This window comes from Formica exsecta, unplaced genomic scaffold (assembly GCF_003651465.1).
Source record: "Formica exsecta isolate Colony F162 unplaced genomic scaffold, ASM365146v1 scaffold744, whole genome shotgun sequence".
NCBI classification, from domain to species: Eukaryota; Metazoa; Arthropoda; class Insecta; order Hymenoptera; family Formicidae; genus Formica; species Formica exsecta.
In genome coordinates this window covers 520,314-533,532 of record NW_021853511.1, presented here as the reverse complement: position 1 = coordinate 533,532, position 13,219 = coordinate 520,314, and the positions used below count along the sequence as shown (strand labels likewise).

The following is a 13,219-nucleotide window of genomic DNA, read 5'->3' as shown; positions in this document are numbered from 1 at the left end:
GTTATATGAATATATGAAATATTAATTTATTTTCCGCGATACGCGAGCGTGTAAAAGGCTTTCTAAGGGAAGATATCGAATAATCAAACGGCGTGAAATAGGGAAGCGTTATATGAAATATTAATTTATTTTCCGCGATACGCGAGCGTGTAAAAGGCTTTCTAAGGGAAGATATCGAATAATCAAACGAGGTTCTGGCGTGAAATAAAAATCATTTCTCGGAAAGTATGAAACATAAAAGGGATTACTATTATGATATCAATAGAAGATTTTTGTCGATAATTGGTCAGTGGCCTTATCAGAAGCCAAAAGCAAGACTATTCTTCTTGGCTTTCGCACTCATGTTTTTGTTTAATTCTCTCGTTACGCAGGTAATGTTAATTATTGACAACAGAATTTTTTGAGTATTACGTATGGCATTAATATATTTGTTATGACATTCTGTATTATATTGAATAGATTGTTCGAATTTCTAGAGCATTTTGTATTTTTAATATATATATATTTTTACATTTCTTCATAAATGATAAGTATATTTTTCAGATAGCACATATGTTTCTATGCAAAGACATGGAATGTATTCTTCAAACTTTGTCTATATATTTTTTGATGTTCAATACTGTGGTGAAAGTGCTCACATATCGATTGAAAAGTAGGACAGTACGTTTTATCAGTACACATGTTATTATACATAGTGTGGTTCTTAAATGATGTGTGCGTCCGATGGTAGTGAAATTTTTGCAATTGATAGAGTTGTCTTTAAGCTTTAAAACAGTACTAATCGTTGTGCCAATCACACAAAAAATAAAAGATAAAAATCAATACGGTTATTTAATAGCCGTATTACGTATATTAGTTGTATTTAATTTTACGCTACACACACAAATACAAATTACAAATTTTAGTTTGATCTTGCTTATATGTTTTCATAGCTATTGAAAATATTATATTTAAATGGATCGATAACATTTCTAGATTAAAGATCTCACTGATCACTTATTCGCAGACTGGGATGTTCTCGAGACTCGAAAGGAAGAACGTGAAATTTTGGAAAGATACGCTAAGAAAGGCAGGCGATACGTGTTGATATATTCCAGCAAGTAACTCTCTTGCTTTTTAATTAAGAAATTTTTTTAAAAGATAATGCGGAGAACCATTCATCCGGCTTTAATTATAATAAGGATGTATATAAAAAAAACGTATTACACATTTATATAAATATAAACATCTACAAGATATAGCAGACGTCAGTTTTTTTACGAAATTGATTTTTATTGTAGTGTACTTGTATGTAACTGCTATTTCATTTGCAACAACTTCTCTCTGGCCACGTATCATGGATGCGGTCTTTCCTCTAAATACTTCACGTCCAATAATGTTAATGTGGCAAGCGTACTATTTCGTTGATGAAGAGAAATATTACAATTACATTTTTTGCGATATGCTAATTATCCTCATGATATGTCTAGCCGCATTAATCGCGCATGATACTATGTTTTTTATTTACATTGAACACGTTTGCGGTCTTTTCGCAGTAATCGGGTAATAATAATATCTTATATTTAAAAAATATTGAAATTTATATAATTACAATTTCCGTTTTTGTACATTTACTTAAAAGTCAAAAAGTACAAATTTTACAAGGATTTAATTTGCCTGAATATTTGCAGATTTAGATTTACACATTTGATATATAAACGTGATATCGCGAAAAAGAGCCAGATTGAGTATCCGAACGACGTATATTACGAACATATTGTATTTTCAATCCATGCACATCGAAAGGCTCTGCGGTGAGTTTGTACCGATATCGAAATGAGTTTTTTTTTTGTTAATTTTAAAGTCACTTAATAAACAATTTTTAATAATTACGATGGATTATGATGAATTTATGAATTTCATTTATTTGTCTTATTCTTACTATAGGTTTGCGAAACTCATTGAAAATGTTTTTTCGAAGTCATTTGCTATACAACTTATAGTAAATACGATTACTATTAGCGTTAGTTTACTTCAAGTAAGTTTTTTGTAATTAGATATATCAATATATCAGAACTCCGAAAAATATAAAATGCAGGTCTAAAATGCATGATTTTACTTAAGCTCTCGAGGCATTTGAACGATTTAGAGGAAATGATAAGATACTTCATCTATATTATTGCTCAACTATTCCACTTGTTCTGCTTCAGTTTCCAAGGACAAAAATTGATAAATCATAGTCTGGAAACTCGCGACAAAATGTAAGTTAATATGAGAGCTGTGTTTTTTTCAATATAAGAAATTTATTTTTGATATGAAAATATTTTTGTAAATTTAATCATTTCTTGTGATCACTACCATATTATTACATTTATTTTGTTTATGTACAATATTAATCTCATAGTTATAATGGTGCATGGTATGAAATGCCCGTAAGAGACCAAAAACTGCTCTTGTTGGTAATGAGAAAAAGCATGGAAGCTAGTACTGTGACTGCCTGCAAGATATATGTGTTTTCTTTGCAAAATTTCACAATGGTAAAGCACAATTATTGTGATAGATATTATAACTTGATAAAGAAAGGCACATATATATTATATGTATAGTGTATAACATATTATACAAGGTGATACGCATCGACCGCCCACTAAGTAGATAGCGTTATTCCTTACCAAAAATTAAGTCAAAAAGTCCTAAACCATTCTTTTTTATAATACTTAATAAAGGAGTTATTATTGAGTAAAAGTCTTTACTTAGTGGGCGGTCGATGCGTGTCATCTTGTATAATCAGACAAATGTAAAAATTTTAATTGTCCTAATTTAGGTTCTACAAAACGCGATGTCGTACTTTATGATGCTATCATCCTTCAGTGAATAACTCGATTCGAATTATTATAGCATACGCAGTGAAATAAGGCTGAAAAATTCTGTAGAAGAATATAGTATTATTAATTATATCGAAAATATAAATATATTTATATTTTATATCATATAAAATGGGACATTGTAAGAACAATAAAGTGTTATTTTGCTATCGATGTGTATTTGCATATCTATTCGATACAATATACATATTACTATAGTTTCTTTTTCTTTTAAATTACACGATATTATTTATTATTATTTATTTATTACTATTACCAGCTACACATTTCATGTTTCGATATTAATGTGAACACGAGTCCATCAACTGACTTTATTGTAGAAGTCTTGCGCTGAACTTATAGGTAGAAGCTGTGTGGAGAAGTCTGAATTATATAATCGAAAGCGAAGGAACTGTATGCGAAAGTCGTTCGCCGAATTTTACACTGTACTTTTGTAAAAAAAAAATTATGAACTTTTGCACAAGATTGGTATAGAGTATCACTTGACTGTTCTGTGTGATGACGATTATTCTTTACATCTTCTATAACACATCTTTCGGCATATTCAATATATTCGTATTCAAACTGAGAAACATTTCTCAAAGGGTCAGCTTATCACAATCAATGAAACGTTGTCAATTCGAGCCTACGTTATATTTACGCGAGACACGTATTTATTATATCTATCAGTCACGGAAACCCGCACGGTTGCTATGTCGGACGCTCCGGGAAAAAGAGAGAAAGACAGAGATAGCGGTATGTAAATATTAATTTTTTTCCTGCTGCGGGAAAAATTTCGAGGGTAAAATTCTCTCGGACATTCAAATGACATTTGTGCATCGAAGAAAAACTATTTCAAAGTATGGAATCTAATATGGATTACTACTACGATATTAATAGGAAATTGTTGTCGTTTGCCGGTCAATGGCCATATCAGAAACCAAAGGAAAAACGGTCTTTCTTGATTTTGATACTCATAATTTTAATTAACATAATAATAACACAGGTAACATTAACTGTCATTTAAAAAATTTTTTGTGAATTTAAGCTTTATTAAAATTACACGATGAATTGAATAGATTTATCAGACTTTCAAGCATGCATTTTTATTTTCATTTTTCAAATGTTCATTGTTTTTGCTGCGATCAACTTCATTTTTCAACTTTTTGTGAATATAAGCTTTCTTGAGATTACACGACGAATTACATAGATTTATCGTATTTTAAAGACATCTTGCATTCTCAAAATATTTATTCTTTTTCACACAAACAACTTCGTTTTTTAGGTAGCACAATTTTTCATATGCGAAGACGCGCAGTGTATCTATCAAACTTTACCTCCACACATGTTAGCAATAATGATATTGGTGAAAATATTTACATTTTATTTTAACAGACAAAAGGTAAAATATGAATAATTTATATAGTAATTTTGTCTCTCATTCTATTGTATTGTATACAAATAAAATTTTCCTGCAAAATTTCAGCTTAAGATATTGTTATGACAATTGGCGATAGTTTCTTTCTCTCTCTCTCTCTCTCTCTCTCTCTCTCTCTCTCTCTCTCTCTCTCTCCCTCTCTCTGAATCCGAGATTTTAAATATATCGGTAATACTTGCAGATTAAAGTCCTTACAGATCGCTTGTTCATAGACTGGGATATGTTCGAGAATGAAGATGAACGTGAGATTATGAAAAAATATGCTGAGACTGGCAGGTGGTACACATTGATATACGCTTGTAAGTAATCTTTTTTTATTTCAATTAAGATATATATTTTATAGTCAAAAATATTACAAAATTTAGATTAATAGTATTATGCCTGAGGATCTTTATAGGAAAAACAATCTGCTTGTATTTGTGATTATCTTCCTAAATTTTCATTACATATCGAATAATGTTGCCCTATTAATTACCTCTGCTATATACACTTATTGTATTTTTAAAATCATGGCTCAGATTTAAACTTGCATTACTTTTTTTGACTCCTACTTTCCTAATAAATAAAAATTAATATTAAAGAATTTAGCTGAATTTGAATTCGCAAACTATCATTTTTTAATAAAATTTCTTTTAAATCTTTCTTTAATAAAGTTTCTTTTAAATTCTACTTTCCTATTAAATAAAAATTAATATTATAGAATTTAGCTAAATTTGAATTCGCAAACTATCAGTTTAATATGCATCTTCTTTTCGAATTATATTTTCTTGTTTTTTGCGTAATTCTTAATTTTTTTAAAAGTATTATTATAAAGGGGGATGTTTATTATAAAGGAGGAATGCTATTTAGTTTGTTTTTGACACGCGAATTTTATTTTTGTTGTAGCTTATATTTATATAGGTACCATCTCATTTACAACAACTGCTCTTGTGCCACGCATTTTGGACATCATATTTCCTTTGAACACTTCCCGTTCGATAATATTAGCGTATCCGGCGTATTATTTCGTTGACGAGGAGCAATATTTCTACTATATTTTTTGCCATATGCTAATTACAGCAGCATTAAGTATGACTGGATTTATCGCGCACGATTGCATGCTCTTTGCTTACATCGAACACGTTTGTGGTCTTTTTGCCGTGATTGGGTAAGATTTTGCCGTGATCTTTTATACTGGAATCGAACTGTTATGTTGTATCGAGAAAATTAATAAAAAATTTCTCATCGAAATAAAGAATAAATAGCGTAATAACATTTTTAAAACTATTGCACTTTCGATTGAAAGGCAAAAATTAATTTAAAAAAATTTACAAATATGTAAATTGCACGAATATTTGCAGATATCGATTTAAACATTTATCGTATAAAAATGATAATGCAAAAAAAAGCATGATTAATTATTCGAATGACGTGTCTTACAAAAACATTGTGTTTGCAGTTCACGCTCATCGAAAAGCCTTGCAGTGAGTATGTAATAATATTGTAATATATTTTCTTCATTAATCTTAAAGCCAAGCAATAAACAATCTTTGTTATTCGCGATAGATCATTATCTTTTAATGAATAATATTTAGTCGTCATTATTTTATCGTCTCTTCTTACCATAGATTCGCAGTACTTCTTGAAAGTACTTTTACGGTGTCGTTCATTATACAAATTCTGATAGTTACAGTCGGCATGAGCATTACTTTAGTACAAGTGAGTTATTTACAGTTTGATAATTATGTAAGAGAGCTCTGAAAAATATAATATATATGTAGATTTAAAACATTGATATATTTTACTCTATCCGTATTCAAGTTCTCGATACAGTTGCACAATTTAGCGGAAGCAACGAGATATATGGTTTTCATTGTCTGTCAACTGATGCACTTATTTTGCTTTAGCTTCGAAGGACAAAAATTGATAAATCATAGTCTCGAAACCTGTGACAAAATGTAAGATAATATCAGAATATTGAAGTAAATTAGCTATGTATTTTTTTGACCGATATACATTTATTAAAATATTTACATGAATTTAATTACTTTTATACTGAAGTGATCAACTTTATTACTATATTGTTATATTACTACGTTGTGTACAATGTTAGTTTTGTAGATTTTATAGCTCATGGTATGAAATACCCGTGAATGCGCAAAGATTACTCTTGATGGTGATGAGAAAAAGCGTCGTAGCTAGTACTTTGACTGCTGGCAAGATATACGTATTTTCTTTAGAAAGTTTCACGACGGTAAAGCAATCATCGTGATAGATGCTACGATATTATAAGAATAGGCAAAAGAATGCGTAAAAATTTTTAACTTATCCTTATTTAGGTCTTGCAAACTTCGATGTCGTATTTTACGGTTTTATCATCCTTCAACGAATAAGTTGGCAGCCAACGGCTATAATAGAATGTACAACATGAAAAATATCTCACTTCGATCTGGTTTCCTCTGCTCTTGTAATTAATTTATATACACATTACAACATAGTTTGTTCACGGATTATAAAACGGATTATAAAACTCGCGCAGATGACTTTATTCTGCGCATAATTAAAGACATAATTAAAGGCATTATAGATACTATTATATAATTATAACTTTTAGTTATACAAATAATAAAATATAACCTACTTTAGACTATAAATCATTGAATTGAAGAAAAATGTATTAATAATTTTATGTATTTTGTTCTGAATTTTGTCGAGAATTATAAATCGTCTAAAGCTAACTAAATAAATATAATTTATATTGTACATATTTTGATATTTTTATTTTACATTTTGCTGACTTTATTGTAGAAGTTTAACACCAACTTTATAAGTATAAAAAACTATGTGAAAAAGCCAAAATTATATATAATAAAAAGTAAAGTAATTGTATGCGAAAGTCGTTCCTGGTATCTTACTTTGTAAACACACTGTAGTTTCGTAAAAAGAAATTATGAATTTTTGCATAGGATCAATATAGTATCACTTGATCGTTTGACACGATTACGATTATTTTTTACATCTTCTATAACACATCTTTCGGTATATTCAATATATTCATATTCAAACTGAGAAACATTTCTCAAAGGGTCAGCTTATCACAATCAATGAAACGTTATCAATTCGGGCCTACGTTATATTTACGCGAGACACGTATTTATTATATCTATGAGTCACGGAAACCTGCACGATTGCTATGTCAGACGCTCCGGGAAAAAGAGAGAAAGACAGAGATAGCGGTATGTAAATATTAATTTTTTTTCTGCTGCGGGAGAAGTTTCGAGGGTAAGATCCCTCGGGCAAGTCAAACGACATTTGTGCGTCGAAAAGACACTATTTCAAAGTATGGAATCTAATATAGGTTACTATTACGATATAAATAGAAAATTTTTGTCGTTTGTTGGTCAGTGGCCGTATCAGAAACCAAAGGAAAAACGGTCTTTCTTGATTTTCATACTCATAATTTTAATTAACATGATAATAACACAGGTAACATTAGCAGTCATTAAAAAATTTTTTGTGAATTTAAGTTTTAATAAAATTACACGATGGATTGAATAGATTTATCAGACTTCCAAGCATGCATTTTCATTGCATTTTTTGAATGTTTATTGTTTTTGCCGCGATCAACTTCATTTTTCAGATAGCACAATTTTTCATATGCGAAGACGCGCAGTGTATCTATCAAACTTTACCTCCACACATGTTAGTAATAGCGATATTGGTGAAAATATTTACATTTTATTTTAACACACAAAAGGTGGGATATGAATAATTTATATAATAATTTTGTCTCTTATTTTATTGTATCATATATAATTAAAATTTTCCTGCAAAATTTCAGCTTAGGATATTGTTATGGCGATTGACGATACTCTCTCTCTGTATCCGACATTTTAAATATATCGACAATACTTGCAGATTAAAGATCTTACGGATCGTTTGTCCACAAACTGGGATATGCTCGAGAATCAGGAAGAACGTGAGATTATGAAAAAATATACCGAAACTGGCAAATGGTACGGGGTGATATATATTTGTAAGTATTTATATAACCTCTTTTTTTATTTTAGTTAAAAAATATATTTTATAACTGTATATTATACAGAATCTCCGGATTAGAATATGTCTGTGCGAGTCAAAATGTTTTAAGATTAAAAAATTATTTTGTTACAAAAAAAAATTAATTTACCGGCTATTTTGTCTGATTATTATATAATGAAAAAAAAAGACATTTTCATGATACAAAAATACGAAATATATTAATGTAACAGCATTTTTTTAAAAGTAACATTATAAAGGGAGTCATAAGAAATATCTTTCACTCTGTTTTTGACGTGCAAATTTTGTTCTTGTTGTAGCTTATATTTATATAGGTTTTATCGTACTTTCAATGGCCGCTGTTGTGCCACACTTCTTGGACATCGTGTTTTCTTTGAACACTTCCCATCCGATAATGTTATTATACCCGGCTTATTACTTCGTTAATGAGGAGCAATATTTCTATTGTATTTATTGCCATATGATAGTTAGCGCGATATTAGCTTTGACTGGAGTAATCGCACACGACTGCATGCTCTTTGCCTACATCGAACATATTTGTGGCCTTTTTGCCGTAATTGGGTAATGTTTTTTGTGATTTATATTTATACCTTAGGATCAATCTAATTTGGCACTGAGAAAATTATAATAAAATTCTTTACTGAGAAAATACACAAACAATGAATAACGTAATAACAGTTTTAAAGCTCTATTGTATATTTGCTTGAAAGACAGAAATTAATAACTAATAATATAAAAAAATTTTGTTTAATATTTGAGTTGTGTGCACATTTTGCAGATTTCGATTTGAACATACATTGTATAAACGTAATAATGTGAAAAAGATGATGATTAATGATCTGGATGACGTATATTGCAAAAACATTGTGTTTGCAATTCATGCTCATCGAGAAACCTTGCAGTGAGTATGTAATAGTATTGTGATATGTGTTTTCTTTTTTTATTAATCTTAAGATCAAATAATGAACAATTTTTGATATTTGCGATAGATTTTATTATTTTATTATCTTTTAATTAATAATATTTTTAATATTTTTAACAAAATATTTTTACGCTATTATTTTATTGTTTCTTTTTACCTTAGATTTGCAATACTTCTTGAAAATACTTTTACGTTATCGTTTGCTATACAAATGCTGATGGTTACAGTTGGCATGAGCATTAGTTTAGTACAAGTGAGTTATTTATAATTGATAAATATATGAGAACTCTGACAAATATAATACAGATGTAAAGTATGATTTGTTCGTATTCAAGTTATCGATGCAGTTTCACAATTTCGCGGAAGCAACAAAATATATATTATTCCTTGGCGGTCAATTGTTCCACTTGTTTTGCTACAGCTTCGAAGGACAAAAATTGATAAATCATAGTTCCGAAACTTGTGACAAAATGTAAGATAATATAAAATCCGAAATAAATTTATTTTGCTCTAATAAAATATTTAAATTATAATTAAAATATGTATATTATTCTATATATTCTCTTTCGAAATATTGAAAAATATTCACAAGAATTTTATCTTTTCTTGTGACCATAATTATATTGTTATATTAATTTCGCTTACTTTGCGTATAATAAATTTTCTAGATATAATGGCTCATGGTATGAAATACCTGTAAGTGCGCAAAGATTGCTTTTGATGGTGATGAGAAAAAGCGTCGAAGCTAGTACCTTGACTGCTGGCAAGATATACATATTCTCTTTAGAAAATTTCACAACGGTAAAGCGATCATCGCGATAGATGCTATAATATCATAAGAATAAGCAAAGAAATGCCTAAAACCTTTTAACTTATCCATATTTAGGTCTTGCAAACTTCAATGTCGTATTTTACGGTTCTATCGTCCTTCGACGAATAAATCGACAGCCGACGATTATAGCATGTACAATGCGGAAATTATTGCTGAAATATTGTAGAGGAGTATAAATATATTATATCAAATAGAGAGCAATGAAAAAATTATATATTTATATTCTATATAATTTAGTATATAAAACATATATGTGCAAAAAGTAATAAAATATTATTTTGTTATCGATATGACGACCTACTTATTTCATACTTTTTTTTTCTCTGATTATATAGTAGTATTTTAATAATGGGGATCACACTGGCGTTGCACTTTTTCTCGAGAGTCACGAAAAGAACTCATGGCACAGTCGCTACCAATAATCGATATTATTTTCGTGATGTTATTTTACTCTAACTGATATTCTCTCTCCCTTTAAGAGAAACCTGGACACCGGCTCCGCTCGTCAATGGGGAGTTTCGTTACACTATATTTAGTGTCAAAGGAACAAATGATATGTCTGTCTATAAAATATATCAGCCGTTAATCCACGCAACATGCACGGTACTATTTTGTGAAAATCGAATGTATGTATAGCAGTTTTATTGTTATAGAGAGGTATATGTTTCTACTTTTAATTTCGTGTCTCATTCGAAAGGTTAAGGATAAGCCATGGGTCGTTCATTAGTCGATCTCACGGTGCTGAAGACACAGCGTTTCTTTAAAAATTATGGATCAGAATCATTATTACAATATTGTTTACAAAATATCATCGCTCACTGGTGTGTGGCCGTTTTTAAAACCAAGAGCAAGAGTATTTCGCGTTACTCTACTGACAATAGCTATTTTAACTATTTTCATCCCTCAGGTAAATCGATATATCTAACGTGATCAACGCAAAGAATTACTTGCAAAAGTTGGAAATAATATTTTCAGGTAGCGTATCAATTTACATGCAAGAAAGACTTGCACTGTATATTTGAGGGGAGTTCGTCGTATCTGTTGACGATGATGGCTACGATAAAGGTGTATACATTCCAATTAAATATTAGCACAGTACGTTTTATGATATACGTGTCGCGATTAAATATTCTTGCAGGGTTAAAAATCATAGTTTGAAAAAGGAAATAGAAAAAGGGAAAGTTCAAATTCTCTCTTAATACCTTTCTTATTGTATTTTCATGGACAATTTCATTAAATCGTGAGGAAAAAATTTTGCTATTAATCGATGTTTTGCCAGATTAAAAATCTTACCCGACACCTGTTTGCCGATTGGAAAAAAATCGGAAGTCCTGAAGAATACGAGATAATGAAGTCGTATGCCCAGAATAGTCGACGATTTTGTCTCATATATTCGGGTGAGGAATGAAACATATGTTCTATTCTCGCCGCACCCCTTTTGCGTTTCCGACCTTCGTCAATCTTAATTTGTACATTGCAGTATATTGCTCAATGGCGGTATTTATGTTTATGTCAATGTCTCTTATACCGTTCGTACTCGATATCGTATTGCCCCTCAATCAATCCCGTCCGGTGCTACCGACGTATCCGGGATACTATTTCGTGGACATTCGTGAACATTTCTTGCAAATTTTTTGGCACTCTCTCGTGGCCTGGCAGATTCTTATGACCGGTTTAATCGCCCACGATTGCATGTACGTGACTTACATCGAACATATTTGCAGCATGTTCGCCGTGATTGGGTAAGAACATGATTTATGATGCAAGCACGTATATAAAAATTGAATTAAAATGTTTTTTGTATGTAATTTCTCCGAAAAATATTGGTGGAATCGATGTATCGTACGAATTGCTTGCAGATTTCGTTTCGAGCAATTATTTCATTATTGCGATAAACCAATGGAAATTGTTGATATGAACAATATGTATCGCAAGAAAGTTGCGTTTATCGTGCATACGCACCGAGAATCCTTGAAGTAAGTGTATAAGAGCAAAATCTAACGTTTACAAATTAAAAAAAATATCCAGAAGCAACAACATTCATTCCACAATTATCTAATTTTTTATTTGTCACAGATTCGTGGAACTTCTAGAAAATACCTTCAATATACCTTTTGCCGCACAAATATTGATAGTAACAGTAGGGATGAGCGTTACCTTGTTACAAGTACTGATTAATTTATTATAAAATCGTATTCAAAATCTGCAAAAGATTTAAACATTAGTTTTTTTTTTTTCATATTGAAGATCTCACAGCAGGATAGCGATTTGCTGGAATTGATAAGATATGTATTATATGTCATTGGTCAACTGATCCATTTGTTTTTACTTAGTTTCGAGGGACAAAAACTGATAGATCATAGTCTTCAGACACGCGATAGGATGTAAGATGTTCGTTCTTGAATTGCTCAAAATATCGGATTTCTGCTATTTTTACATTTAACTCACGCGTTTTTGCAATATTGCAGATACAATAGCGCTTGGTACAAAACATCTACAAAATCGCAAAAGCTAATTATACTAGTGATGATGAAATGTTATCGGCCAAGCTTTTTAAGCGCCGGCAAAGTTTACATTTTTTCTCTGGAGAGTTTCACCGCGGTAAAGTATACATAATTGTCACAAATCCCACTTTGGAGCTTTCGTAATATATGATATATATGTGCGTATTTTATAGGTTCTACAAACTTCGATGTCATACTTCACGGTGCTCGCGTCCTTTCAGTAACTTGCAATATCCCTACATCCGACAAATATCATTTTAAACACATGTATCACGAAAACATCACACATTATGCTTAAATATTATATTATAATTACATAATTTTGTTAATCACGTAATATGTCAAATTTATATATCTAAATTACAAAAGTTTTTTCTTATCCTTAAGATATTATTGCAATCATGGTTTTAAACTATCGAAAATATTTACGTAGAAAAATTATTACATGCTTACATTTTTGTTTTTATTATTCCGAATGATGATCGAGTGATAATGATGCAACTCATGATATTAGGACATCATTAATATCAAGATCCAAAAATAAGAGATTCACGCAAAGTTCCAATATATATTTCTAAAAAATAAAAATGTTAAGGCCGCTGCCTGTGCCAAATATTTCCTTAAGAAAATAAAATATATATG

General features: G+C 30.2%; 2 protein-coding genes across 2 annotated transcripts; both read left to right on the top strand.

Annotated features, from left to right (window-relative positions):
• The first annotated feature begins 1,553 nt into the window (after nt 1–1,553).
• Nucleotides 1,554–2,959, top strand: LOC115243883 (odorant receptor 22c-like). Its single transcript, XM_029821171.1, has 3 exons — nt 1,554–2,240; nt 2,384–2,516; nt 2,804–2,959. The coding sequence occupies exons 1-3, from the start codon at nt 2,089–2,091 to the stop codon at nt 2,855–2,857; spliced, it is 339 nt and encodes a 112-aa protein (XP_029677031.1). The 5' UTR covers nt 1,554–2,088; the 3' UTR covers nt 2,858–2,959.
• Nucleotides 2,960–4,453: 1,494 nt separating this feature from the next.
• On the top strand, nt 4,454–13,185 carry LOC115243893 (the record flags this gene model as incomplete). Its single annotated transcript, XM_029821187.1, is given in 24 exon segments — nt 4,454–4,580; nt 5,167–5,428; nt 5,622–5,744; nt 5,889–5,979; nt 6,082–6,218; nt 6,382–6,514; nt 7,295–7,396; nt 7,399–7,500; nt 7,588–7,746; nt 8,179–8,296; nt 8,619–8,880; nt 9,404–9,494; nt 9,577–9,713; nt 9,910–10,042; nt 10,128–10,165; nt 10,827–10,980; nt 11,049–11,168; nt 11,353–11,470; nt 11,554–11,815; nt 11,933–12,049; nt 12,150–12,240; nt 12,321–12,457; nt 12,542–12,674; nt 12,751–13,185. Coding segments are annotated over 24 exon segments (3,198 nt in total), but the record flags the coding sequence as incomplete, so codon positions are not given.
• Between the last annotated feature and the right edge of the window lie 34 nt (nt 13,186–13,219).